This window comes from Taeniopygia guttata, chromosome 26, assembly GCF_048771995.1.
Source record: "Taeniopygia guttata chromosome 26, bTaeGut7.mat, whole genome shotgun sequence".
In the NCBI taxonomy this organism is placed as follows: Eukaryota; Metazoa; Chordata; class Aves; order Passeriformes; family Estrildidae; genus Taeniopygia; species Taeniopygia guttata.
Window position 1 is genome coordinate 5671049 of NC_133051.1, and position 27783 is coordinate 5698831.

At 49.3% G+C, this 27783-nt stretch overlaps 1 protein-coding gene across 2 annotated transcripts; it reads left to right on the forward strand.

Moving 5' to 3' along the window:
* The first annotated feature begins 3588 nt into the window (after window positions 1-3588).
* Window positions 3589-27586, forward strand: C26H6orf89 (chromosome 26 C6orf89 homolog). Of its 2 annotated transcripts, none has more exons than XM_030291889.4 (8): window positions 3589-3689; window positions 7037-7244; window positions 8620-8785; window positions 20206-20360; window positions 20678-20799; window positions 21882-22008; window positions 22697-22820; window positions 23177-27586. In XM_030291889.4, the coding sequence occupies exons 2-8, from the start codon at window positions 7056-7058 to the stop codon at window positions 23260-23262; spliced, it is 969 nt and encodes a 322-aa protein (XP_030147749.1). In that variant the 5' UTR covers window positions 3589-3689; window positions 7037-7055; the 3' UTR covers window positions 23263-27586. The 2 variants fall into 2 exon arrangements, with proteins under 2 accessions (XP_030147749.1, XP_072775010.1); XM_072918909.1 differs by lacking the exon at window positions 3589-3689 and adding an exon at window positions 3731-6692.
* Window positions 27587-27783: the final 197 nt, after the last annotated feature.

Sequence of the window (27783 nt, forward strand, 5' to 3'; positions counted from 1 at the left end):
TGATTCATAATAAGAGAAGCACCATTTCAGCCCGATCAACCCAAAAATATTCTACTGGGTCTGTAACACTTCCCCGTGTAAAACCACCCATCAGATCAGCTTTTCCTTTTGCCTAAATATGCTGGGATTGTATATAGAATATGCTGCTTGGCCGAGTGGCAGCAGGATTGTGCAAGAAATGCTTTTATTTGATTCCAAAATGAAGAGTTGAGCCGTGCAGGCTGAATTTTCCCATTAGATGGCAGCAGCTGCAGCAGTTCCTCCCCACTGCAGAGAAGGACCAGGGAGCTTGAACAGGGCCCAAAGTGGAAGCTGGAAAAAAAAAAAAAAAAGCCTTCCCAGAAGAGCAGGCAGAAAGAAATGTCTATCTTATTCCCCTGGAAATCACCTCTAGAAAAAAAGATGGAGTTTGTGCCCAAAGCATGAGTTACTACACTCCAAACCTCCCCGTCAAACTTGGAAATGAATTTTTCATTGCCAGGCTGGGAGAAACACCAGGCAGGCAATAAATCACATTGAAAAACATGGGCAGCATGTTGCACTTGAAAGCACCTTTAATAATTCACATTCCAGCAAACATTCCCACTCTGGGATCAAAGGCACCGCTCCTTTGCAAGCCATTAAACGCCTGCACAGTATTTGGAGGAGGATCAAGGCCTGGGATATTAATAGCAAGAGGGAAATGCATACTTGTTTGGACCACAGGATGTTTTTTTTTTTAATCAGGTGGTTTCCTTTAAAGCTGTTTGAAATTCCTCAAGGCACTCCACAAGAATTAGAGGAGCTGCCTCAGCCAAGCCAAGATTGGGAAGATCTCGGATCTCAGCCCAAAGTCAGTGGGCATTTACCATCATCCTGCTTGGAGGAATCCACCCTGGAAGCTCAGAACCCACACGAGCTTCTGACAAGTTGGAACAAATCTTCAACCACAGCTTTCAGTGCCCCAGCTGTGGGATTTGGGTTTTGCTCAGGAGTGTCTCCCAGAATTTAACCCCATTCCCCTGGAAAGGTAGTAAAATCGAGATGAGGAGACAATCCCACTCCGTGGGCTGGGATTGACAGGGCAGGAAATCCAAACCTGAGTAGAGGAAGTCCTTTTTCTTGCAATGTTTAATTCATCTGCAGAACTCAGTGCTGCAGGAAGTTGTTGAGGCCGATAACTTAAACAAGGCTGGAATTTAAACAAGGTTGCTCTAAAGGGACCGGGTCTAGTGGAACAGGGGGAGTGGAATGAGATGATCTCTAAGGTTCTCCCAGTACAAACCATTCCAGGATTCTACAAAAATGCATCAGAGAGATACCAAAAACACCCATCACACCCACAATCAAGAGCTGACTAAAAATACGTTTAATTGCATTTAAGGACTGAAGCTCATGTCTGACAGTAGGGTGAGGCTGAGTCCTCTCACTCCTGTATTCTCCCAAGCTTTTCATGCCACGGGTACCTCCAGGGACCTTCTCTTGCCCCATCTCCAGCCCTTTACTCCTCTAAGCCCTTCCCACAATTTTTAGGGCTTTCCCACATATTTTTAGGGGGTGTTAACTGTGTGCTCAGTGCTTATCACTTGACCCATGGGAATAAGCACTCATGAGCCCCTCATGGGGCTGGGGATAAGTGGGGTTCAGGGGGATAAGTGGGTCTTCCAGGGGGTGCTGGAGTGTCTGGGGGGGCTGTGGGATGATACTGAGGACTAATGGGGTGTTGGAGGTTTGAGGGAGGTGTTAGGGATGCTGTGGGATGTGGCTGTGAAAGACTTTGGGGGTTCTGGAGGGTGTTGGGTGTGCTGTGGGCTCAGGAAGATGCTGAGGGTTCATGTGGGTGCTGTGTAGGATGTCTCAAGGAGTTGGTGAGGACCTGGGGATTCGGATGTTTCTTGGGGGGTCTGTGAGTGATGGGGGATCAGGCAGGTGCTGGAGTATGGTCTCAAGGTGTTTCTGGGCTCAGGTAGGTACTGGTGGGGTGCCTGTGTGTAATGACAGGGTCAGGCAGTTGTGGGGGGTGGTCTCAAGGTATTTATGGGTTCAGATGGGTGCTAGGAAGGGTCTTAGGGGTCCTGAGGAGCTCTGATGATTCAGGGGAGGCTCAGGCCAGTCTAGGTTTGGGATAATCATGGACTGAGATGAGTGCTGGAAAAGGGGGTCTCCATACTCTGGGCTGAAATGTATGCAGGGAGTCTCACGGGGACATTGGGGGTGCCAGCAGGGAGGGATGAGGGTGCTGGGGGCTGTTGGGAGGAACTGGGGTGGTTGGGGGTCCTGAGGGGTGTTTAGGACAGCAGAGGGACAGGTGCTGGTGAGGTCCTGGGCAATGCTGAGACTTTGGGCCAAGCAGGGTGTTGGGAGTCCTGGGCAGTGTTGGGGGTCCCAGACTGGGCCGGCCCGGGTGTTGGGGGCCCCGGGTGGTGTGGGGGGTTCAGGGCAGGGTTGGGTTCCCCGGGCAGCGTTGGGAGTCCCGGGGAGTGTTGGTATTCCCCGGGTGGCGTTTCCTGGGCGATGCGGCAGTGCCGGGGCAGTGTTGGCTCCCCGGGTGGTGTTGGTTGCCCAGGCAGTGTTGGTTGCCTGAGCGGTGTTGGTTCTCTGGGCAGTGTTGGTTCCCCGGGCAGTGTTGGCTCCCTGAGCAGTGTTGGCTCCCCGGGCAGTGTTGGTTCTCTGGGCAGTGTTGGCTCCCCGGGCAGTGTTGGTTCCTTGGGCAGTGTTGGCTCCCCAGGTGGTGTTGGTTCTCTGGGCAGTGTTGGTTCCCTGGGCAGTGTTGGTTCTCTGGGCAGTGTTGGTTCCCTGGGCAGTGTTGGTTCTCCCGGGCAATGTGGCAGTCTCAGGGCAGTGTTGAGTCCTCGGGCAGCGTTTGCTCCCCGGGCAATGTGACGGTCCCCAAGCAGCGTTGGCTCTCGGAGCAGTGTTTATTCCCCGGAGCAGTGCTGGGTGCCCGGGCAGTGTTTGCTCCCTGGGCAGTGTTGATTCCCTGGCAATGTGGCGGTCCCAGAGCAGTGTTGGTTCCCCAGGCAGTGTTGGTTCCCTCGGCAATATGGAGGTTCCCGGGCAATGTGGAGGTCCCCGAGAAGTGTTGGTTCCCCGGGCAATGTGGCAGTCCCGAGCAGTGTTTATTCCCTGGAGCAGTGCTGGGTGCCCGGGCAGCGTGGAGATTCCCTGGGCAGTGTTGGTTCTCCCGGGCAATGTGGAGATTCCCTGGGCAGTGTTGGTTCCCTGGGCAATGTGGCGGTCCCCGGGAGGTGCTGGCTCCCCGGGCAGTGTGCGGGCCCCGTTAGACTCCGAGCCGAGCCGGGCCGCACCGTGACGGAAACCGGAAGCGGGACCGCGCCCGCCCCGCCGCGGGAGGAGCCGGGGCCGGGGCCGGGGCCGGGCCCAGCCGGAGGGGGAGGAGCCGGGGCCGGGAGCGGGCCCAGCCGGAGCGGGAGGAGCCGGGGCCGGGAGCGGGCCCAGCCGGAGCGGGAGGAGCCGGGGCCGGGGCCGGGCCCAGCCGGAGCGGGAGGAGCCGGGCCGGGAGCGGGAGGAGCCGGGGCCGGGAGCGGGAGGAGCCGGGGCCGGGAGGAGCCGGAGCCGGGGCCGGGCCCAGCCGGAGCGGGAGGAGCCGGGGCCGGGAGCGGGAGGAGCCGGGGCCGGAGCGGGAGGAGCCGGGGCCGGGGCCGGGCCCAGCCGGAGCGGGAGGAGCCGCCGGGCGGGACGCGAGCGGGGTGAGGCCGCGGGCGCGGGTCGCGGGGGGGTGCCCGGATTGCGGCCTGGGCCTGGGGGGCTCTCCGGCTTGTGGACGCTGGGGCCGGGGGTGGGGGTGTCCTGCTCAGTTTATTGATTTATTGTTAAGAATACCTCTGGCCGGGGCTCCTGTGCCTCGGAGGAGCGCGGGCGAGGCCGTGGGGCTGTGGCCGGGCGAGGGTCCCTCCAGGGGTTTCAGCAGGAGGCTGGGACCTGATCCCCTGCCAGGGCGAGACAGGCGGCATCAAGCAGATGGGAATATATTTTTATATCTATATCTCTATATATGTACATCATTGTAGGTTCACCCGCAAGGTGAACGAGCTTTACCTTTTAAAGACTCCCCCAGAACCGTTTCTGTCTAAATATTTACCTTCTAAAGCCTTGGACTAACCACCCTGGGGTCTGTGGGCAGAGCTGGACGCTGGGGTGCAAACCCTGCAAGCCAAGTGCCATCACTGTTTCTGTTCTGTTTCTGTTCTGTCACTGTGGAGAGAGCTGCTGATTCCTCCCAGGGTGGTGGAGTTCATAAAAAAACAGAATAACATATGGGTTCCTCGTTCAAAGGCCTCCCTCTAAAGGGTTTGCAAGGGATGAGCCCTGCTCAGTGTGTGTGCTGGCAAAGAGGGTACAGTAGCCTGTTGTTATTATTTTATCGGTTGTATCGTAGGGATAGGAAGGGAAATAATGGGTTCTTATTTGTTTTTTAAGGCTTCATCTGTTCTCCCAACAATGTGGGAGCATAATGCCTTATATCCTAGCTTGAGGATTGAGTTGCTCTTGAATTTGTCAAGGAGTTGGATTGGGTTTTTAGTGTCTGTGATTTACAGGGGCTGTCTACGAAGGTGTTTGTTCAAGAGTGGAATGTAGATGGAGAGGGGTGGGAACTGGGATATAGCTCAGTGTTGTATTTTAGCAGGATTTTTCTGTTGTCTGGAAAAGGGGAAACCACAGTGTTTGACAGCATTTCTGTGGGGATGTTTTTTATAAGTGGTTCCAGGCAGATCCTGCAAGCTTGTTGAATCTGCTGGAATTCTGCACAGGACAGCTTCAGGAGGGAAAGCTTTGGCACTTGGGAGCCAGAGGACACTAGATAATATTTTAGACCACTTGCACACCACTTACAGTGTCCAGGCAACTGGAGTAACCAGAAAAGCTGGAGGGGAAAAAAAAAAAGGCCTTTAATATCCTGCAGATGTGCTGGCTTCTCCTTGTTCCATGAATCAGGGTATTGCATGAATGAAAGAGTTAGTAAAGCAATGGCTTGTTTTTATTGTCACGTGTGTGGCAGGTGCTTTACAGATGAGGAAAAAGAGCCCTTGTCTTGGAGAGGTTAATATGAGATATTATTGACCCAACCTGCTTTGCTTGCCCATGGGGCTGCTCAGGTGGCAAGATCTGGGACAAATATTTGCATGGAATGCAGGGAATGTCGGTAGAAGAGGAGCTAATTAACCTGGCAACGCAGTGCAGTATGTTCTCTTGGGTTTTAATTTGGGCTTGGGTTTTAATTTGGCATTTTTACCTTTTTGGTGGTTCTGTGGCTATGGCTAGAAATTTGACACTGATGTCAATGTAACATCTGACATTAACTGCTGGAGTTGAATGCTTAGGCAGCTGCTGACCAAACAAATTGGGGTTATTTTTTCAGCCAGATAATTTTCCTGATCTGATGCTCCACATGACCACATAAACAAGTGTGCAAGGGCAGAACAGGGGGGATCTTGTGGGGAGAGGAGCAATCGCTGAAGCTGTGAAACCTGGGGGTTTCTGAAAATACATCCCAGTGTTGCATTAAAAAGAAGATATTAACATCACCCTGGCTGTCAGCCAGTTCTTTAAAGGCAAATTGGAGTTCAAATCTGAACTTTATCTAGTTCTATCCATACATAAAGTTATGGCTGATTTGTGCTGTGGGAGCAGCCAGAACAAATTACAGCTGAGCAAATGTAAGTTGAGGTGGCTTGTTCCCCAGGGCTGGTCAGTGTGTGCTCAGGTGAGCAGAGCAGGTCTGTGCTCTCCCAGGCAGGCTGTGCTGGCAGCTGTGCAGAGCCCTGTGAACAGTTACAGTTCTCACAGTGCAGGGACAGAATCAGGTAGCAGAATTGAGCAAAGTGGTGAATTGGGTGAAGTAGATTCATGAGCTGGTTCCTGGGGCCAGGACACTGTAGAGCAAAATGGGGACAGGGGCATGATTTCAGTTTTCAGCTGTGATTATCCATCGTGCTTCTTGTGTTTTTATGTGGTGATGCTCAGGCTGTGCTCTCAGGGCAGAGCATTGCTCAACTCTCTCCCTGCCGGCCCAGTTTGATCAGGTTAGTGTTACCCACATCAGAAACAAGAGGCAAAGCAAAGCTCTGCAGATTCTGCCGTTCCCCCAGGCACATCCAGTGTTTTTCCCAGGAAATGGGAAAAATTTTTACAGCGTGATCCTCACATTGGCAGCTTGTTCCTTGTCCAGCAGTTTCTTTACATCTTTTCTTGAGCCAATCAGCTGTTCTCAAAGAGGCCTTTGTGGCAGAGTGCAAGTGGTACAGGAATATACTTTTTTTTTTGGTGGCTTAATGTCGATCTCTCATGGTTGTGTTCCTATAAGTGAGAAATATTTTGCTGTCAAATACCATTTTTTCACCCAGCACAATGGAGTTCTTGCTGGGATGTTTAGTTCTGTGGCATCTCTGACCTGCAGGCAAACTTGGAGAGGAAGGTGGGGGCTTTGTTGCCTGCAGAGCGGCTCCTCTCACGTTGCTGTTACTCAATAATCAGTTGGCTTTGACATTAGGTTGCGAAAATTTAAACAAATTGTAAACTGCCGAACTTTGCCCGACACATTGTGCTTGTTTCTCTGTCCTGTCCCATTGCTGACGGGGGATTTAATGAAAACAAATCTGGGTTAAAATAAGCGACTGAAATTGTAGCGCGGGAGGGCTTAGCAGGTCTGCTGTGTGTGATGATCAGCTTTGTATTGTTGGCTTTTGTACTTGGTGAGCAATTGCTTTATGGGATGGATTCATTTGGAGGAGATGAATAAATGGAGTTTCATGGATTTCTGGGAAGCTTTGTTCATTTACATAAGCTGCGAATCTCGGCCGGTTCTGCTCTTGTCAGGAAATTTCACGGCTTCTTTGAGTCGGTGGGAGATCCTGAAGCAGCAGAGACGATTAGGAGAGCAGCTCAGTGTTGTGCTGTTGGCTGGGAGCAGGTTTGCTCCAGAGGAGCCTTCTCTCTTTCCTGGACACTGCCACATTCCTGGGACGGCCGTGCACACGCTGCTGTTGGGCTGTGTGGCTGCAGTTGATTCCTGTTAACACACCCCATCTCTCCTCAGGGGTTTCTCGTCAGAGGCCATGGAGCTTTCAGCCAACGAGCTCAGCATCTATGACAAGCTCTCAGAGACCATTGATCTGGTGAGGCAGACTGGCCACCAGTGTGGCATGTCAGAAAAAGCCATTGAGAAGTTCATCAAGCAACTCTTGGAGAGAAACGAGCCCCAGAGAGGCCCTCCACGGTACCCTGTCTTAGTGGCTCTCTACAAGGTAAGACGACTTTTGTGCATGAACACAGCATTTGAGGGTCAGGGTTCTCCTTTGCACCTGAGCTTTTTGTTTCCCATTGCATTTTCTTGATGAATTTTCCAAGATCTTTATTAAAAAGCTGTGAAATGTAGCTTTCTTCCTTCATGTCATGAGCTGCTTTGAGAGCAGGAGATAGCTGCCCAAGATTTGGAATTGCTTATGTGTGCTGTAAATTTACATTGTCCACATCTTCCTCCCCCATAAATTATTAAATAATGAGATTTGGATTGATTTTTCAGACTAAGATTTCTAGTGTTGGTATCCTGAATGGAAATGTGAGGAAGGTAAGAGATTCTTGAAGTTCAGGGTTGAGTAATGAAGTGAACATGGCTCTGTTTCTAACTCTGCCACAGACTTCTACATATCTTTATTCTCCTTCTGGTCTATGAAATAAAGCTATTATCATCATGCTTGATGGTAGAAAAATGCTTTAAAAACCTTAACTAAAAGATTATGTAAAAACTTCTGCAAAGTGGGTGAAAGGATGCTATTGTTAGGTAGGTTTAAGACCATTCAATCCCAGACTGGTTTGAGGTGGAAGAGATCTTAAAAATTATCTAGTTCCAAGTCCCTTCCATGGGCAGGACCCCTTCCACTAGACCAGATGTTTGCTTCAAGTCTGAAAAACTTCCCACTGACATAATATTCAGTAATACTTTAGTGTCATCTCTACAAATCCATTGCAATGGATTTTATTTGGAAAAAAATTCAAGCTCTCTTCCTTGTGTCCTATAAAAAGCTGTAAAATGAGGCAGGAGAACAGGAAACTGCAAATTTGAACTTTCAGCTTCTGTTCTCATTTTTGCTGTTGATTCAGTTTGACTTTGGCCAGGGGGAGAAATGCGTCATGTCATCTCTTTAAGGCTTATTTGGGATTCTGGTATGGAGGAGGGAGCTGGTGCCAACTCTGCCAAAGTGTTTCGAGGCTTGACGGATGTTTGCAAAAGCCACGGGGTTTTCCTTGTGTAAGAGGCATGGCAGGAGTGCAAGCTTTTATTTGATTAGGTAGGGAGGAAAAGGAACTATCTGTAGATAATCCTGATTGATCTCATGCTGGATTATTTGCAGTGCTAAAATACAGGAACAAAGCTGTTGTGTGGCTTGGGTTTGATGGCTGCTTAATTTCATCCGTGGACAGCCCTAATAATAAAACTGGCTGACAACTCTGTGTACATAAATAGCATTGCAGCTGAGCAAGGAGACACAGCAAAAATAAGAGTGTTTGCGTTGTGGTGCACAACCACAGCCCTTTGATACCAGCCAAAGGTGTGTCCTGGTGTGAGGACACCTCAGCTCCCTGCAGTGTCATTAACCCCGTGCCTGTTTTCCCTTGCAGGGACTGCTCACGCTGGGCTTGGTGCTGCTGACTGTTTACTTGGTGATCCAGCCCTACAACCCGCTGCCACCCGAGGCGCCGCTCTCCAGAGCCCAGGCCTGGGGCTCCCTGGTCGGGCACATCCGGCTGCTGTCGCTGCCCATTGCCAAGAAGTACATGTTGGAGAGTAAGGAAATGTTTTCCCTGCTGTAACATAAGCCTAGCAAGAAATACCAGCTTAAATACCAGCCACGAGAGTCACTCAAACATCTCCAGGGCACCACAAATGTGTTGCTGGCTTGGCATCATGGTTTTCTCTTTTCCTACCACTGTACTTAAAAATAGCATCCTGAGTTCTAGCTTCACTGGGACTGAAGCATATTTTATCTCTAACTTGATAATTTTGTTCTTGCACATTCTCTTTTCCTCGCTTTTAACACCTTGGGTCTTTCTTCCACAAGAGTTTCCTTTTCTCTAGAAATCTTTGCACTTCTGAGAACCAGAACTGAGATAGCTTTGCTAGGGAAATGTCACCTTTTCTTGTTTTTTCTGAGTAAGGTAAAACCAGTTTCTCAACCATATCTTGATATCTGTAAGCAAAGTGTAAAAACCTCAACTTTTGGCCTCGTTTCAGGAAAAGGAGTTTTTGCCAAGTGGCATACTGGGAAAGGCCTGGGGGATTGAATGCTGTCATGTTTGCGTGACATTAAGGGCAGTGTGTGTGTATGAGGAAGTCAGATAAGAGTTCCCTGTGAGGTGACCCCATCACAGGAGAACAACATCCTAGATTTTCCTAGAATGGCATTATAGAAATGGAAAAGTTTGGTTATTTCTCATTCTTGGTTAATCATTTCACTGACTTAGCCTGGCAGGTGGGTGCAAGCCTGGGCTCTGCCTCTGCTGGAACACAAAGACTGTCAGAGATGATAAAGCTGTGAATTATTTTGAGCAGGGATATGGCACAATGTTGATGGTCTGGTGGCTCATTGTAAAAACAAACTCCTGTGGCCGTGCCCTTGTCAGGTTTATATTTAGCTTGGGCACCTCATTGTGTTGGAGTTGTCTGTGTTGGCTCTGACCTTCCTGCCAGAGCTAAAAAGGGCTCCCTGAAATGCCAGCACCATTCTGCATTCTCTCCCTCCCTCTTTTCCGATGACGCTAACATGGGATTTCTGTTGATTCCAATTTGTATGGGTGGGACAGGGTATCCCTCATTGTTCCTCTTATTCGTTATAGATGGGGATATCTCTGGGAGTGAAAAACAAAGGTGAGAAGATGGCTCTGATAAGCATTTGACATTAAGAGCCTGCTTATCTTCTGCATTCCAGTTTTTCCATGGTTGAACACTCCCCTGCTCCTGTATTGAGGTGGAATCCAATGGGAATTTTAATGCTGGTTTCACTTTTCATAAGGGCCAGGAGTGACAGGACAAGGGGAATGGCCTAAATTTGAAGGCAGGTTGGATGTTAGGAAGAAATTCTTCCCTGTGAGGGTGGGGAGGCCCTGACACAGGTTGCTCAGAGAAGCTGTGACTGCCCCATCTCTGGAAGCTTTCAAGGCCAGGTGACAGGGCTTGGAGCAACCTGGGATAGTGGAAGGTGTCTCTGCCCATGGCACAGGGTGAAGCAAGGTGGAAGGATGCAGTGTTGTTATTTAAATGCACATAAAATCCCTCATGCCTCTGTGAATCCTGTAAGTCTTCAGAAGCTGAGCAATAGGGTAGGCAGCAATACAGTTCTGGGAAAAAGAGGAGAAGGGAGAGGCAGTTCCTGCTCTCTTTTCTGCAGAATTAGATTGTGGTGGAAGCCACAGCATGTCCCAATTAACAGATTCACTGGGGTTAGCTGGAGTGACTTTGATCCTGCCTTGGCAAAAGGAACTAGACAAGACCCTGGCTATTTAAATGGGAGAGTGCAGCGCCCAGCCTGAACTTTGGCTGGGTTCCTGTGGGAATCCCTCATGTCCTGGCTTCCCAGCAGGCAGCTGCAGCCACTGACACTGTCCCAGTGACACTGGTGTCACCATCACAGCTTGCTGCCCAGAGGACACTGGTGAAACCATCCAGCAGGGATCTGGAAGAGGGAGTTCGATGGCTTGGGGCTGAGTGCTCTCCCAAGCCCTTTCAGCCCTGCTTTGTGTGTGTTGTATTATTTTTCCCCTAATTTAGGCCTTGTGGTCTGCTGAAGGGAAGGGGTAAAGCTGCATTTTGTGTCTTATTTCTTGATGAGACTTTAGGTCCAGGAGGTCTTGCAGGTGGGTCTGGTGTTCTCTGATCATAGAATGCCAGAATAGTTTGGGTTGGAAAGTTCACCCAGTCCAACCCCACTGCCCAGGCAGGATCACCTGGAAGGGGTGGGTTTGGAATGGGTACAGAGTGGGGGCATGACCTCCCTGACAGCTGTTCCAGTGCTCTGCCACCCTTCATGGAAAGAAGTTCTTCCTCAGGTTGAGGTGGAACTTCTTGTGTTTTAGTTTGTGGCCATTGCTACTTGTCCTCTTGCTGGGCACCATGATAAAGTCTGGCACATCCTCTTGGCATCCCTTGGAGATATTTATATGCCTTAATGAGGTCCCCTCTGTCTCTAGAAGGGAGATGTTTGCACTGTGCCTGAGCAGCAGAGAAAACCACTAATGAAGGGACTCGACGTACAGACTCCTCTTCCTTTCCCTACGTAGATTCTGGGAAGAAAATTTTGAGGGGGCTGAGGATGCAGCTTGGAGCTTTCTGTGCTCGGGCACCAGTTCAAAGCCAGCTCGGGCTGTTCCTGTTGAAAGCCACCTGTTGTCAGCTGGAGGCTGCCGTGGCTCACCCACCGGCAGTGCTGGCACACGTTACGTGGCGTGGACACGGGTGGTCTGGCTCCTTCCTCTGTGCCTGGGCAGGCAGGGGCAGCCTGGGCTGTGCTGTCCCTCCTGAGCTTTGGGGCAGCTTTCCTGTGTCCGGGTTTGAGGTTGGAGCCCTGTGTGCTGGGAGGTGTGGGCTGAGCAGCCAGGTTTGTGTTGCAGAACAAGGGCAGCTCAGTTGCTGGGCTTCCCCTGAGAGCCAAGAGCTCCGGTCAGAATGGTGGTGAGGCTTTGGGAGGTGCAGAGGTGCAGGATGTGCTCCCCCCTCCCTCCTTGTCCCTTCCACCCAAGAGCTGTGCTGTGGGTGACAAGGGCTGCCTGTCTGTCAGTGGCTGTGGGTGGACCTTTGAGCAGCCGAGGTGAGGAGCAGCATCCACAAAAGTCTCTTGCATTTTTTATAGGATCGAGTCCAAAGTAAATTTCCTTTTTGCCTGTCTCTGTGCTCTCTTTCTTGCTTTTTCCCCAGATCAATTCCCATATTAAACCTTATGTTCCCACCCTTTGTTCCTTGATAGCTGACTCTTAGACCCTTGGGTCTGTGCCTCTCTTCCAGCTGTTTTCCCAGGGCAAGGTCCCTGTGGTTGGAGAAAAGGTCTGTGGAAATGTGGTTTGCATTTACTCTTCCTGGGCTGGTGTTTATGCAGAGCTTGTGAAAGCCCTGGTGCTGGGTCATGTTGGCTGCTCTGGGCCTGCAGCTCTTGGCACATCAGCTGTTGTTCATTTATACTCCCAGAGAGGCAGTGGGCTGTCAGACCTCTGGGTCTGCCTGCTGTAAGGAGCACAGTGTATTTTGATGGGCACATGGGTTAACTCATGGCTATCTAATGCTATTCCAGGGAAATGTAGGGCCTGTGCATTCTGGATTAATTTATCACATAGGCTGGGAGGGGTGCAAAATAGGGATACAAGTGCTCCTCTCTCCCCTGCAAGCATTAGGGGGTATTAGGAATACATAAGCTCTCAAAGTCTGCAGTAAAGCCAAATGAAAAGGGGTTTTCTATTCAACAGAAATTTTGAAACTACACTAGTGGTCACTCTACTTGATATTTCTTTACTTCACAACTGTGTCATCCCTACAGCTTTGTTAATATCTAAATATGATTTTTTATGTCAGCTGCTTGGTGACTGTTCTCTGCCAGCCATGCAATGATGTGATGAGGAGAGCATTAAGCTGCTCTCACATTAACTCGTGTGTCTGCCCATGCTAAGTTCAGTCCTTGCAGCTCAAAACCTTCAGCAGAGCAGGTCTCTCAGTAGGGAACAGGAACGTGACAATTTGCATGTTGTACTGGTAGCAGAGGTTGTAATGACCTCAAGGAAAATTCAGCTTTGCTTTTAATAATGGCACTTGGACTTGGGCACACTCATCCTGCACAGCCCAGAGTCAGCTGGGTCAGTAACTGCTCAGCACACCTAAAATCAGACAAAACCACACATGGATCTCAGTGCTGGAAAAGAGATCCTGTGCAAGTTATCCCCAGCTTGGAGAAGAAGTGTTAAATACCCCTTTCAGCCTGGACCAGTAGGGCTAAACTCATGTTTATGGGTTTGTGTGTAATTATTGTAGAGAAAGGAGCCCAGCTGGAGGAGCAGTGTTTAGCAACACCTTGTAAATGGCCTGTCACTGTGTTACTAAAGCCTGCTGGGTGCCAGAGCTATTTGTGGGGATGGGTCACAGCAGGCTGGGTTACTGGGGGAGGGCAGCAGCTGGTTACTGGGAGAGGGCAGCAGCCTCTGCCTCTTGGCTGGCCCACCTTGGGTTTAGCTGGAGACTTGCCTTGGCACTTGGCCAGCCCCTGTCTCTTCCCTGATCTTAACCCTTTGCAGGCAAAACACTTTTCCCTATGCTTCTCTCACTCCAGCCTTGAAGTGTTTTTATCCTTGGCACAGCTTTGTGCAGAATGGGAGCATCCAGCATGCCTGCCTTGCATGGAGACTTGCTGTTTCTTGAGAGCAGCATGGGCACCCAGGTGCTCACACAGCCTTTCCCTGTGAGCTGAGCACCCCCATGTTCATCCAGCCTTTCCCTGTGAGCTGAGCACCCCCATGTTCATCCAGCCTTTCCCTGTGAGCTGAGCACCCCCATGTTCATCCAGCCTTTCCCTGGGAGCTGAGCACCCCCATGTTCATCCAGCCTTTCCCTGGGAGCTGAGCACCCCCATGTTCATCCAGCCTTTCCCTGGGAGCTGAGCACCCCCATGTTCATCCAGCCTTTCCCTGGGAGCTGAGCACCCCAATGTTCATCCAGCCTTTCCCTATGAGCTGAGCACCCCCATGTTCATCCAGCTTTTCCCTGTGAGCTGAGCACCCCCATGTTCATCCAGCCTTTCCCTGTGAGCTGAGCACCCCCATGTTCATCCAGCCTTTCCCTGTGAGCTGAGCACCCCCATGTTCATGCAGCCTTTGCCCGTGGGCTTTGCAGCCCATGCTCTGTCTCAGGGATTTCTGAGCCCAAGGCACATGGGCCTGCTCTGAATGAAGGGTTGAGCAATAAGGCTGCTTGGGAGGTAAGGCAGGATATGATTTCTAACATGTTGCCTCTCCTCTTGCTCTCAAAGGATGTTATTTTTTTTTTCCTCAGCAAAGTTGAACTGGTTTTTGCTCTTGTTTTCGTGCGTGTTTTCATGCACCCACTTTGGGGGCTGAAGCATTTGGAGGTGGTTGTGGGTCACAGCATGTGCAGGGCTCTCTCCCATCACTGCACAGCTGCCAGTTTATCTGATCTGTGTGTGTAAACAACCCTTTTATGATATAACCTGAGAGCAACCAGCAGACATGTGTTGGCTCGTTCAAAGGGGGAAAAAACGGCTGACTTTGCAGGGCAGGGTGGTGCCAAGCTGTTCGTACTCTGTTACTTTGGCCTTGGTTCAGCCAGTGAGCTGTTTGTTTGGGTTTGCTGGCAGTAAACTAACCCCAAACCATTGTGGTGCTGTGAAACATGAAATACCCTTCCTTTTACTTCTATATTGTGAAGCCTCCAAAATGTCTTGTTTCCTCATTTGCAGAGTGAATCCTTACTTTGTATTCGCTTCCCTGCGATGAGCATTTGCCATAGGTGTCCTCTTGCAGCAGCATTTAGCAGCCTGGCAGAGTCCTCTGTACACTTGTGACACAGACATGTCACACCTTTTACAGGCTGAGGCCACCATCAGGCAGGTGACAGCAGCTGGGAGGGATTTGTTTCCAAAGCTGTTTCTCTGAGGCAGATTGCTCGTGCAGCACAAGCTGTCATTGGGGCAGGTAACCAGAGGTGCAGCTGGAGTGGACTTGGGATGCTTTCCTGACAGCTTGGCCCCTGCCTTCCATTCTTGAGACTGGTAGGTGCAGATTTATCCTGGAAATAATGCTCTTTTGCCCCAGTGGGCTGTGAATTCCTCTTGGGCTCAGCTCAGCAGACTTGATTTCACAATGTCTGGTTGGATCAAAATCATTTTCGTGCTTTGCTCGAGGTTGACTAATGATCCCTGTGCTGGTGGAGCAGCCGTTACCCATTAGTGAGATGAATAAGTAGTTCTTCAAGCAATGTTGACTTCTACCCAGAACAACAATAAAGGGGTTCTTGATGTTTTTTTTTGTAGTTGTTATTTTGTTCCTAGATGTTCCTAAAAATGTTGTGAACCAAACTGGGAGGTACTTTCTTCTTGTGGCATAAATATATTCAGTATACCCAGAGCTACAATAAAAGTTCAATATGAGGGAGGGGTGAGGATCTTGTGCTGAACAGGGACGCTCTTTGTAAGTTTATACGTAAAACCTCGCTGTGATGCAGTCCTTAATCAGGACTTGAAAGCTGTAATTAATAATCCTTGTTTCCTGCCTGACTTACTTAAGAGCCTATCAGTTTAGCCTGAGTTTGACATGACATTATAAATGATGAAATTAATTTTTAGTCTTCTGCAAGTCAAGAAGAACTTGCAGCAAGATGGAAACATTGCTTGTGCAACAAAGTGCTCCAAATGCCTCTTCCAAACTGTGCCACCTGGTAACTACAGAGCTTGGAATTCCTACATCTGTAAAGTGAGAATAATGGGATTTACCTGTGTCATGGATTGTGGTCATGAATTGATGCCTAAATTGTTCCACTAACCCAGGTTGCTCCAAGCCCTGTCAAGCCTGGCCTTGAACACTTCCAGAGATGGGACAGCCACAGTTTCTCTGGGCACCCTGTGCCAGAGCCTCCCCACCCTCACAGGGAAGAATTTCTTTCCAATATCCCATCTATCTCTGCCCTCTGGCAGTGGAAGCCATCACCCTCATCCTGACACTCCAGGCCTTGTCCCAGATCTCTCTCCAGCTCTTTGGGATCTTCTTTAGGCACTGGAACAGGATCTAAGGTCTCCCCAGATCCTTTTCCTTTCCAGATGAGCAACCCCAGCTCTCCCAGCCTGGTTCCAGAGCAGAGGGGCTCCAGCCCTCAGAGCTTTTCTGTGGATTTCTTGGGACTACTCCAGCAGCTCCACATGTTGTGTTGGGGTCCCAGAGTGGAGGCAGCTCTGCAGGTGGGGTCTCACCTGAGCGGGGCAGAGGGGCAGAATCCCCTTGTAATGAAACACCCAGGTTTGTACAGTGGACCTACAAGAAAGGACAGAGAAATGTCTGGGGAATATTCAGTGCACAGCCGCTCTTGGGAGCTCTGAGTTCATCCAGTGCTTGCTGAAGTTACTTGAATATTCCAAGGATTGGCCCCAGTGAAGTACATGGTTGGTCTGGGGAATAGCCTCATCCTCAGAAAGAGGATTTGATCTGGGATTTGGAACCAGCCTTTGCAGGTTGTGGAGCTGCTCAGTACATCAGCCAGTCCTCTGGGGAGCTTCCTTTGTTACTGTGGGTGATGGCAGCAGCAGCCCCTACGGACACCACACCTGGGGGGGCTGTGAAGTCCTGGGGGGTCTTCCCTGGGGCCAGACTTCTCTGTGCAGACCTGGCTGGTGCTTGCCTGGTGGCCACTGCTTCCGCCTTGCAGCCCTGAGTGCTAGGGAGCAAACCAGCTTGGTGAGGAGCCAGCAAACTGCCTTAGCACCTGCAGTGCTACAAGCAGCAGGTTTTGTGTTTCGAACACTTTGTTAGGGTCAGGAGCAGCCCTTGGCTCTGTATTCTGCAGGAACAAAAGTTCCCCCTGGTAGAAGCTTCCCTTTGAACCTTCTGCACTGGCAGATTGATCCTGCGGCCTCTATATGGTGCCTAAAGAGAGCAGGGCTTGCTGAGATCCTGCTCTCACAACCACGTGGGCAAGTTTCCATGAGTTAATTTGCTTTGCTGCAACAGGCAGAAGCAGAGCCAGGTCTTCTCAGGAGCCTTGAGTTTACAATCTGATCATCCACACCCAGCATCTCTGGGGCTGTGCACACACACCCCTCTCTAGTGCTGTGGGCAGCCAAAAATTTGGGAGATCCTCTGTGAAAACAGCCAAGAAGGGCGGGGCACTCATTTTAAATTGAGGGTGACTTGAAAATTATTTTTCTGCATAGTGGAAAGTAGAGTCATAAACTCTTGGTAGTATTAATCATAGATGTGTTTTAAGGGAAGATTGTTATCTCTTGGTCTGTGCTGTGTTAGCAGCTGAAAGTCCCAGCCCTGGCTCTGCTAGGAGCTCTCCTGACAGGGGGGAGAAGGCAGCTCTTGTTCTGGAGAAATAATAACACATAAAAGGAAATATTAGGTGGTTATGGCCGCTAGGGAACTGAAGTTCTGTTGAACAAACTGAAGGCTGCCCCTCAAAAAGGGGTGAGAAAGCAGAGAGAAGTTGGCCACACTTCTGTCGTGTAATGGATAGTTGGATGTGTCACGGCTACAGCTGCTCTCCTGCACTCCAGCTCCACAGGGATAATTGCCCACACCCAGCACTTCTGCGTGGGGATGGGAGTGGATGGGACCATGGTGTGAGGGTTGTGCTGGGATGAAAAGAGCAACTTCCATTTGCATCCCCGAGCAGCCGTGTGTGTGCACAGACAGCGCGCTCCACCAGAACAATCCCCAGGGTGTCTGGGCAGGCAGGGTGATAATGTAAAAGGAATGCAGGGAGGGTAAGGAGACAAAATCAGCATCCTGGGTAAAATCCTGCCCTGGTCCCCAGTGGCAGTTGGCTCCTCTGAGCACCATCTCTCCTCCCGCCCTCCCTGGGAAGGGCAGGCGCTGCCCGTACTTGTCATGCCAGTCACACACATGCTGGTGCACAGACTAACACCCTCCACAATAAATCAAAAAGATTAATTACTAGGAAAAAAAAAATCCCCCACCCCACTTGCAGCATTTGAAATGCGTCTCAACCAGTGCTCTGCTCTGGTTATTCATGGGGAAAAGAAATCACCTCCTGAATCGAGCAATTGAGAATGCAAATATCCCAGCCTGGCTCAAAAGAGGAATCAAGCTCTGTACTGTCAAGCTGATTAGCATCCTGTTCTGTGGGGTACTTCCCTGAGCCTAGAGGGAAAATTTGGGGACAACTGTGCTTAATGCTTAGGGATGAGGTTTCTGAGTTTTGCCCAGAGAGAAATTACAGTCTTGCTACGCCCATAACAGACCATAGAGATGTTTTCGTGTTCTCTTCACAGCGACTGCCCTTTCTCTGCTGAGATCTTTCAGCCTTTTGTTTCCTGTCACTGACCAGCTGTTTTTTGTGAGTTGAGTTTTTTTGTTGTTGTAAAACTGAAGCTTTCTACAGGCAGGGGAACAAAGATTTTCTTTTTTCTCTTGTGAGCAGGAAGGGAAAGTACATTGGAGCAGTTTCTCATGGGACTGGGACTTCTGCTTGCAAGAAGGATTTTACACTTCGTTTTGCCTTTTTCCTCTTTCCCTGAAAGCAGTGTAGATGTGTCTTCCAGAAAGACCAGGAATTATATCCTGATCCCTTTCAGTCCATATCCCAGCAGTAGGGTGGGAAATGCAGCATTTGGGAGTTGGAAAATACTCAGCAAGAAAGAAGCAAAATGAATCCCAGTGTTCTTGTTGTTATGTCCCAGTGAACGTAAATCCTCTGTAGCATTCCTCGTGGCCTGCTGCAGATGTCAGAGGGGAAAATAAAACAAGAGCTTCCCTGTGAAGTGCTGTTCATCCCTTCTTAGCCCTGTGCAAGAGCTTGAGTGTGGCTGGAAATTGCAGTGGCAGTGACAGGCAGCTTGTGCATGCTCTTTTCTGCCCCAAAAAGCTGCTGTATATCCTTATTTCTCAACTTGATTTTTCAGCCAGACTTCACTCTTCTTTCTCCCTTTGCCATCCCCTCTGTTTTCCGAGTTTGCCTGCAGCAATGTCCGGGAGACTTTGGAGCTGTTTTGACAAGTGCTGGCAGGATGGGCCTGTTGGTGAGGACAGATCCCTGGATATTTCACGTGAGATGTATCCCAGGCCTTGGGTTTTTCCTGACCCACCCTGACAGATGAGGCCTGGGATGGGTTTGCTGCCACTGCCCAAGTTAAGCCTCTCCTGTTGGATTAAGGCTGCAGAACAAGGGCTGTCACTGCCATAAAATCTGTGTTTGAAATGGAATTTCCATTAAGCTCTCCCATTTCTCAGAACCTGCTGCTGTATCTCCAAATATAAAATTTATGTTGAGGGCCTTTAGACTGGATATCAGGGAATGGTTCTTCCCCCAGAGGGTGCTGGGCACTACTGCCCAGGTTGTTCAAGGAATGGGCACAGCCCCGAGGCTGCCAGAGCTCCAGGAGTGTTTGGACAATGCTCTTAGACACAGGGAGGGAGTTTGGGTTGTCTCTGTCTCTGTGCAGGACCAGGAGCTGGAATTTGATCATCATGTGGTTCTGTAAATTAGAGCCACGCCCTTTCAGTGTGGTAGCTGCTCTGCACATCCTTTACATAGAAATACATGGGGTGTTCAGCATTGTCCTGCTCATTACATAGAAATGCATGGGGTGTTCAGCATTGTCCTGCTCATTGCCTGCTGCAACAAGTCTCTTCTCTTAAGGTTTCTTTGATTTTTTGGGAGAGCTGTTAATTGGAGGAGGGAGGCCAGATATAGGCATCAAATTGTGCTTTCATGTAAAAATTAAATTTTTGAAGATGTAAACATATGCAGTGTTCATTGTAGGCCAGTTCAGATGATTGTGGTGTAGCAACAATTTTTGGAATTTAAAATGAATGTGGCTGTGGTCCAGGGGTTGCTGGGACTTTCTCCCAATTTCATCTCCAGGTCAATGCATGGGATGAATGAAAGCAGCAGCAGCATATCTTGGTGAAATCTGACATTTCCCCAGCACCTTCTGCACATCAGAGATTGGGCAACCATTGCCTGGGACAGAGTATTTCTAAGTTAACACAGTGGTAAAGGGGAGGGTGATGATTTCAGGTATGTCCTAACAGGGTTCATGACACCAGTGCTAACTCTGTGGGAGTTACTCTTTCCAACCTGGATCTTTTTTTTGTTTACTGGGTGTTATCTCCTTGGTAACACTTTTGGGTTGCTCTTTTGCTTATGGACTTGTTTCAGTTTAATTATACTACATATGATGGTTGCCATCCCTCTGTTGCTCATGGAAGGGTAGCTGAGCCTGTGTGCCTCATGTACAGAGAAGTGGAATTTCCATAAGCTCTCCCATTGCTCACAACCTTCAGCTGTATTTCCAAAATGTGCTGGAAACATTCCCTCCAGTTCCCTGCCCGGTGAAGCTGCTTCTTTTTGAGTTGCAGCCACCAGAAACTATAAGAAGTCTCAGTGTTTCATGTTAGAGATAATGAGTTTATCATTGAATTTGTCTCCTTTCCATTCCATTTTTGGTCTTGCTAAAGAGGTTTCCCTTGTTTCTTCCCCAGAATGCCAGGACTGGTGGGCAGCAGGTTGCAGACAGAACGCTTCCGCACTTCCCGCAAACTGCACAGTCTGTTCTGCTGTGAAAAGCCTTCACATAGTGACAGACTTCAGAGAGCTATCAGAAAAGCTCCAGAGGCACCAGCCTTTTCTAATCAAGGTAATGCAGGGATTTGTGAGGCTGGGTGATGAGTCCAAACTCTGGAACAGCACGAGCCCAAAACCCCTGCCCAGTATTTTCACCCATGAACTCAAACTGCTCATTCAGGACATGTGTCTAAGAAGACATCTCACACCAGTGTAAAGATGTGGGAGGAGAGAGCTCCCTGCATTGTTTCTCTGACTAATTATCATTGTATTTGGACACTTAGCAATCCACGTGGCTGTTGCTCTTGGATGTTTTCTAGTGGGAGGCAAAATGGAAGTAGGGGGCAGCCGTGTGGGCACAGCTTTTATCTTTGTTTCATGTTCTTTAAGACAGGGCAGCATCTCTCCTATGAAGAACTGAAGCATTTTCAGTCCCAGGATCCAGAACTGGCAGAGGTTATAATAGAAGAAAATTCAGCTGAATTATGGAGCTGCCCATTTTTCTTTCCCTGGTGAGTCAGACAAAACTTGCGATGGATGGACACATCCTTTCTGTAGGGGTGCTCAGGCTCTGCCTGTGTGAGCCACCAGTGCCTGCAAGTTGCAGTTAAACTGGAGGGAAGATGTACAGGAGTGGGTTACAGGCTGCTTCTGCTTGCTGGCCCTGATTTGTTCTGAGGACAAGACTTCTGCACTAAAATTTGAGAGTTGGTGCTTGGTCTCCAGCTATTGCTCCCCTTATAAGATAAAATTGTCCCAGGGACTGCGTGGTCCTGTTCTTCAGGCTGTAAATCATCTGGGCTGTGATCTCATCACCTGAAGCAACTGGTTCACATTTCTATCACCTCTGTCTACTGATTAGAAATCTTCCACCACTGGTACTGACTGAGAAGAGATGCTGTGATTTCTGCAAACACTGAGAAGTAATGGAAAGTCAAAGAATCCTGCAATTAGTGTTTGGTCTTGTGGAGAAAATACGGCCAACTCTAATCCTACCCTGTTAACCAAAAGCTCTTTGCCCCATAAAGGCCAAAGCCTTTAATGTGAACAAGGCATGTGAGCAACTTGGAGCTCTCTGAGGTGTCAGAGTAAGAACTGCTAGAGGGATGGTCAGGGTAGAGAAGAATTAATCATGTCAGTCCCCTAGACAGGGATGTAAAGATAACAAGCTCCACCTGGCCTTTTCCGGGTTACATTTTCTGGTCTGGAGAACAGCCTTCGATCCCCCCTGCCTCACCATGTGGGTTCAGTTATGGTTGTGTATGATGCCACCTCTCTGCATCTTTTGTAATGAATGGATCTGGCCAGTGACTTGGATCATTTTAAGGGAAAAGGAGAGGGAAATGAAGTTCAGGTATCCATAAGGATCTGTTTGTTCCCTCTTTATATGGTCCCGGTGCAGGAGTCCAGAGGAAAGTGGGAAGGAGCACAGGTTTGGAGGCTGAGGTTGAATTGTGCTCCTGACTCCCAGGGCTAGTCTGTCATGCTGTTTATCAAGCAGGAATGTTTGGCAAGAATTTTATCTGGAAAGTGGCTTTTAAATGCAAATATTATCATTGTATGATGATTCTTTAATATGGGCTGGTTTGTTTAGGAACAAGTCTGTGAATAGATCCCGGATTCTCCAGGAACTTTTCCCTGCTTCCTCTTTGCTGTCCTTCCCCAAGACAGTGTCCCTGGAGAGCTGCTTCCTCATCCACCACCCAGATTTGGGGAATAAGGTGAGAAATTAATTGCAAAGGCATTCTCTTGTCTGTGAGCTGTCTCCCAGCAGCTCTGAGTTTTTGTGGGATTTGCAAGGTATTTTCAGCTGATGCAGTCCTGAAAAGGAGCATTTGGGGTTGTATCAGTTCTGTCCAGCCCTGTGTAAAGTGGCATCTCAAGGTGGCTTTGCCTCCCAGCACTTGTGTCTAGTTTGGGGCAGGAGATACCTTGTGCCCATCTCCCTTGGCAGCTGGAAATGTCACAGAAACAGAAGAACTTTAAAGATTGTCTTGTTCCAAGACCCCTTGCCTGCTCCATTCATGTGTCTGGCCTTGCTCTATAGCTGGGTGAGGTCTTTCTGTGCACAGTTGGGCAGAATTGTTTTAAGAGTTGCATTTTAGAAACTGTTCCTGGCAGTGAATCTCACTCATTCTGAGACACTTGAAGCTTCTGGCCTGATCTCCTCCTCTCTGTTTTCCTGAGTTGTGGGGATGTGCAGGCCCTGCCTTGCCTTGGAGGAGAGGAGAGCCCTTGCATGCAGCTGACCTCAGCTAAGATTCTGTGATCCACTGGCAACTGGTGGAGCAGCAAACATGTTGTTTGCTCTGTCTCACCTGCCTGCAGGACAGTCACTTGTCCCTGCTTTGGGCAGACAGAGCCAAGGAAAGCTGTCCAGGCTTTTGAAATTCTCTCCTCTTGTCCTAGAGCTACAGCCTGCACAGCCTTTTTGCTGTTGGGAGTGGGCAGCTCACCCTGACTGTTGCGCCTCTGGACACGTGCAGAGGACACTGTGAGGTGTTCAAGGTGGAGCTGGAAGCTGGGGATTTGGGTGAGTACCAGAGCTGTGGTGTGCAGGGACCGGGAGTGGAATCAGGACACTGCTTCCAGCTGGGTCTTTTCCATCTGACACATCTGGCACAGTGGTTTGTGCCATTGTCACCTCCAGACTGGTGTGTGCCTGCTTGTCACAGCACAGGGAGTGGGAGTTTGTGGCCTGGAACACCAACACTGGAGATGCTCAAAGCTGAGCAGTGTGGGTACACAATGGGTATTACAAACCCAGTGCCCACTGAGGGAAGTGCTTTTCCAAAGAGCTGCAGCATGACCACATCCCTTTGTGGGAAATGGGAGCACTCATTAAGGATGGACTCATCTAACAGAGCCTCTCCATTGCCTCTTCCCAAGGTTATGCCAGCACAGATCACTGGACAATGAGCTTCATGGCCAGAGGGACAGAGCCAGCGGTGATTTGTGATGGAGCTGCCAGCTAAGGGTGCTGGGGTGGGAAAACAGAGCTGTTCCCAGAACAAGAAGACTTTCAGCTTTGAAGCCAAGGCAACGTCTTGAGAGGAGCGAGCCGGGGCAACTGGGGCAGGCAGCTTTGCCACCCTGCATGTTTACAGTGTTTAAAAAGGACTATTTTCTTGACCCTTGAGGTAATCCTTTGCCTTTCCTCAAATGTATTTTGGGAGAAGCTCAAGCTATTTATGACCCTCCCTGTCCCCTCAGGTAAGCCCTGGGTTTGCAGCAAAGGGTTTTTTTTCCAGGAGCAGCAGATGGATTTCTCAGGATGAGATTCACCTTATGTTCTTTGTGGATTATGGCACTTCTGAAACTTCCTGGGGGGTTTGGGAGTGGATGGGGTGTGTGACATTTCTGTGTACATTCCTCCTGAGGAGGAAGCTTTGAGCCTGTGTAGTCAGGCCAGTTCTATAAAGGGAATGAATTGGTGATGTGTCCCAGCTCCCTCACGTCCGCAGCTGTGTGAGCCCTGCAGAGCTGATCTTGGCTCCTGCTCCCAGGCTGGGGAGAGCCTTGAGCCTGAGGGCAGAAACACTCACCCACTGCGTCCTTCTTGTACCAAAAGAATCCCTTCAGGCCTCTCTGTGTTGTGATCACCCTTCTGCAGCTCTCTGTCAGCAGTTGTGAGTGAGTCAAATGGTAATCATGCTTTTCTTCACCTCCACTTCCTTTCCTGTAAAAACACCAACACGTGTTAGTGGTGCTGGAAGTACAGGAGTTCTGGATGGAGCTGGGGCTGGGAGAGAGCAGCTCTGTCCAGCTTTCACCTCAGCCACCAAGGGCTGCACAGCCGTTCTCAGCTGCTCCTTGTTTTTGGAGGCACTGACTGCGTTCCCAGCCCACGGTACCTCTGGGAGCACCTGAAACTTCCCTCTTCCCTGGCATATTTTTGCGTTGACTCCTTCCAGACCTGGAACTCTGTCTTGAGAATGAACGTTGGTTTTTCCTGGGTCCTTTCCAAGCTGCCTTTGCGTGTTTCCTGCTGCTGGAGCAGTGCTGTCTCCAGTGCCCTGAGAGAGGCTCGGGTTCGGAGTTTGCAGACTGCGGATGCTCCGGTCCCTTCCAAGTCTGATCCTTTGGGTCTGATCCCACAGCTGAAGATCATTTACAGATGTGTCAGGCTGAACTCATAGGCCAGGACTGGAGTTCAGGACATACTCTCACACTTGTTAATATGGATTTGGGAGGGGTATTTGGTTGACAGCGAATTAACTCTGTTCTCAGGAGCAAGAGCCTTTTTCTCTGTAAATACTTTAGGTACATGTAAAATGACAGATTGGGAAAATGTCTGTCCAGCCTTTGTTTTTGAGGAGAATGGGAGCAAGTATCGTGCTAATCTGATTAGGAGCTGACAAAAGCTGCCAAGTGGGATGACCACGTCTGGCTCCTGTACAAGAATAAGGCAGAGGACAGTTCCTGCTCCAAAGAATTTAGTCTGAGGCCTTGACACTACAAACATTTCTATGCATAACCCTTATTTTTCTCCTGTCAAAACAATGAGAACAAGCCCAGCACCTGTGTCAGTCTGTGCATGGCCCTTGGTGCTGGACACACACCACATCTAGCAGAACCAAAATGGGGAGAGTCTGGCTCTGTCAGGATAGAAAAGGACTAATATAATTTGTTACCAAGTATTAAAGGGAATTGGACTAATATAACTTCCATTAGTATTCTCACTGCTTGGAGTCTATTTCACACTCATGACACTACATTCAGTTTTGTGCATGCCAAGACACACACATACACCCACACCACCCCTCTCCCTCTTAGAGCCTGGGTCTTAGTTAATGGAAATTTGGGAGTTCAGTGATGGCAGAATTAGGGCCTCATTAGTGACTGTTGCTATTTACACCTTGGCAGCTTCTCAAATCAAATTCGAAGGCTGACCAGGTTACTTCACCTCTCACTGGTTTTGTACCTGACCCATTTTTGTAAAGCATTTGCTCAAAGATGCTGCTGGAGCTATTCTTGCTGAGATTGTGGTGGTTCAGTGACACTGTCACTGCTAAGTGTCCTTGACTGTAACTTGTAAAAGAGCTGCGGAGACAATTCCCAAGTGTCTGTGAAATGCCTGGATTTTGAGAGTCACACTTAAGCCATTGTGGCTGTCTGGCTCTTTTGGGAAGAAGCAGAGAAAATGGATCTATTTACAGTTGCTGTTTGGACTTGGGGGAGGAGGGGGAGGAAGGGGCAGGTTTGGGCCTGTTTAGCAGAAATGTTCTCACGTAGTGCTTCTCCCTTCCTCGAAGAGTTGCAGCTGGTTGGACAGGAGCTGGTGAGTCTGGCCTGTTTGCAGAGCAGCCTTCCAAGTGCACTTTATGGGCTCTGCATAAGTTTCCAGCTCTGTCTCAGCGATGCATATGTCCCAGCCTCGCTCCCTTCGGAGCTTACATCATTTGTTTTTAAGCTCTCCGGTATATTTTCTCTTCCTCTTCCAAAAGCTGTAAGGAATTAGCTGCTAAACTAAAACAGGAGGGCAGTTCTCCTGCTGATAGAGTCGATTTTGGCCAAAGTGCAGAACCCCAGTCTGCAGCACAGCTTCCAGAGCAGCTCCTGTCTCCAGCTGCCAGAGGAGTGGTGCTCACACCTTCCACATCCCAGGGCAGGCAAGCAGCCACGGTGGGAAACCCAGAGGTGAGGCCACAATGGCAGAACTGGGATGGCCAAAGGGAGGTTTTGATACCTTTATTGCAATTAAGCCCTGGTCGTCTTCCACATCCAGAGCTCCAGCTTCACAGGGTCCCTGGAAAAGCTGCAGGACTTCCCTAGAGAGGCTGGTGGTCCGGGTGGCCTGCTGAGGTGGAACTGGGGGGAACAGGGCTGTTCCTGCAGCTATTGAGGTTTCACAGCCATGATCACATAACTCACAGAGGGGGTGTCCCACCACGGTCTCCCTCACCTCAACTCCCCTTTTGCACTCTGTGCTAGTTTGGACAATCTCCCATTCTCCCTCTCCCCAGCTCACACAAGTTCCCAGTTAACACATTTAAAAATCCCTTTGTGTGCTTCAGAATCATTGCCTGTGAGCTGGGAGATGGATTCCTCCTCACCCCACATCCCAAAGGCTGCAAAGCTGCTCTGAAATCACACCAGAAATCGGTACTACCCACGAGCCCAGTGGGCAGAGGTGAGGAGGGGTCACCTCTGCACTTGCCAGGCTGGAAGGATGGGCTGTGCCCATCAGCTGGGCAGGAGGATCGTGGTTTAAAGCTGCTCCCCAAAGCAGGGGTCACTGACCGGTGCTGTCAGTCAGTCCTGAACTCAGGGTAACTGAAAGGAGGAGAAAGGATTATTATGATTTACTTCAGTGCCAGGAAATCAGCGGCCCCCACGGGAGCCAACCTGGCAGTTTCTATTGATTCTTTTTTTTGCTTTCTTTGTTCTGTTTCATTTTTTCCCTGCCCACTGTTATTGCACACATTGATTCCCCTGAGGGGTCTCTTTGCAAGGCCCTGGAGAGTTTTGAGTCAGATTTCCCATGAGTCTCCAGACTGCAGTTTCTCCCACCAGGCCTGTTTTTGCAATGTTCTGGAGGAGAAGCTGGTTTGTCTGGGCTGGATCAAAGCACCTCCCTTCCCTCACGGCTTCCTGGGCTGCAGCAGGAGGAGGTGGGGAGCAGGAGAGCATCTCATGGTAGAGATGTGAGCTATATAAACAGCAGTGTCTCAGAAAAGGGGATCCTTCTTCCTTGAAACCCTCTTGTTCCCTCTCTCCAGGAGGGAAATTCCAACACCCCAATCCCAGATCCTTGTTCAGCCCCATGGCCCCCAGGAGAATTGAATACTTCCCGTGGTGAGGCCATTTCAGTGGGTGCACAAAGAGCTTTGGCTTCCTGCAAACCAAACTTCCTCTTGGGAAATTTTATAGGTAGAACTCGATATCCTCCTGTCCAGGAACCTCCTCCTTGTAAAGGGCAGAGTTAGACAAAGGAGATGCTGGACTTCCCTTTGCTTTGGAGATTCAAACAAATGGCAGGCGATTTATTTTTAGCATTATCTCCTTGTCTTGGGGAGGGGAGCCACATTCTGAAGGCTCAGAGGTGCTGGGAAGTAAAGCTATATATGCATAAAGACTGTTTTAATGCTGAACACTAAACTTAGTGATGGATTAAAAAAAAAGAATGTGAATATGCACTTAATGCAGAATTTTATGGATGGTCCTAATTTAATATATTGCAAACTTTGTAAATACTTGGGGAAAGCCTGTAAAGTATGTAAATAAATGAAATTTGTATGTAAGAAGAATAAAAAAGTTTTTAATTTTTGCAATTAAATACAAGTGTTAATGACCCTTTTCCCTTTTCCTGATTTTTATTTGCATGTCGCATGTCAGCTATTCAGGGGTTATTTAACTTTTTTGGGGCACATTTTCTAAAGGAAGGGTAATTTTAAATGAATAGTCAGAACACTTTTGTTAGGAAAATATCATAAGAAACACTTTGTGAAAAAGGAGCATTTTGGGAAACGTTCTGTGGGTTTTAGCCTAATTCT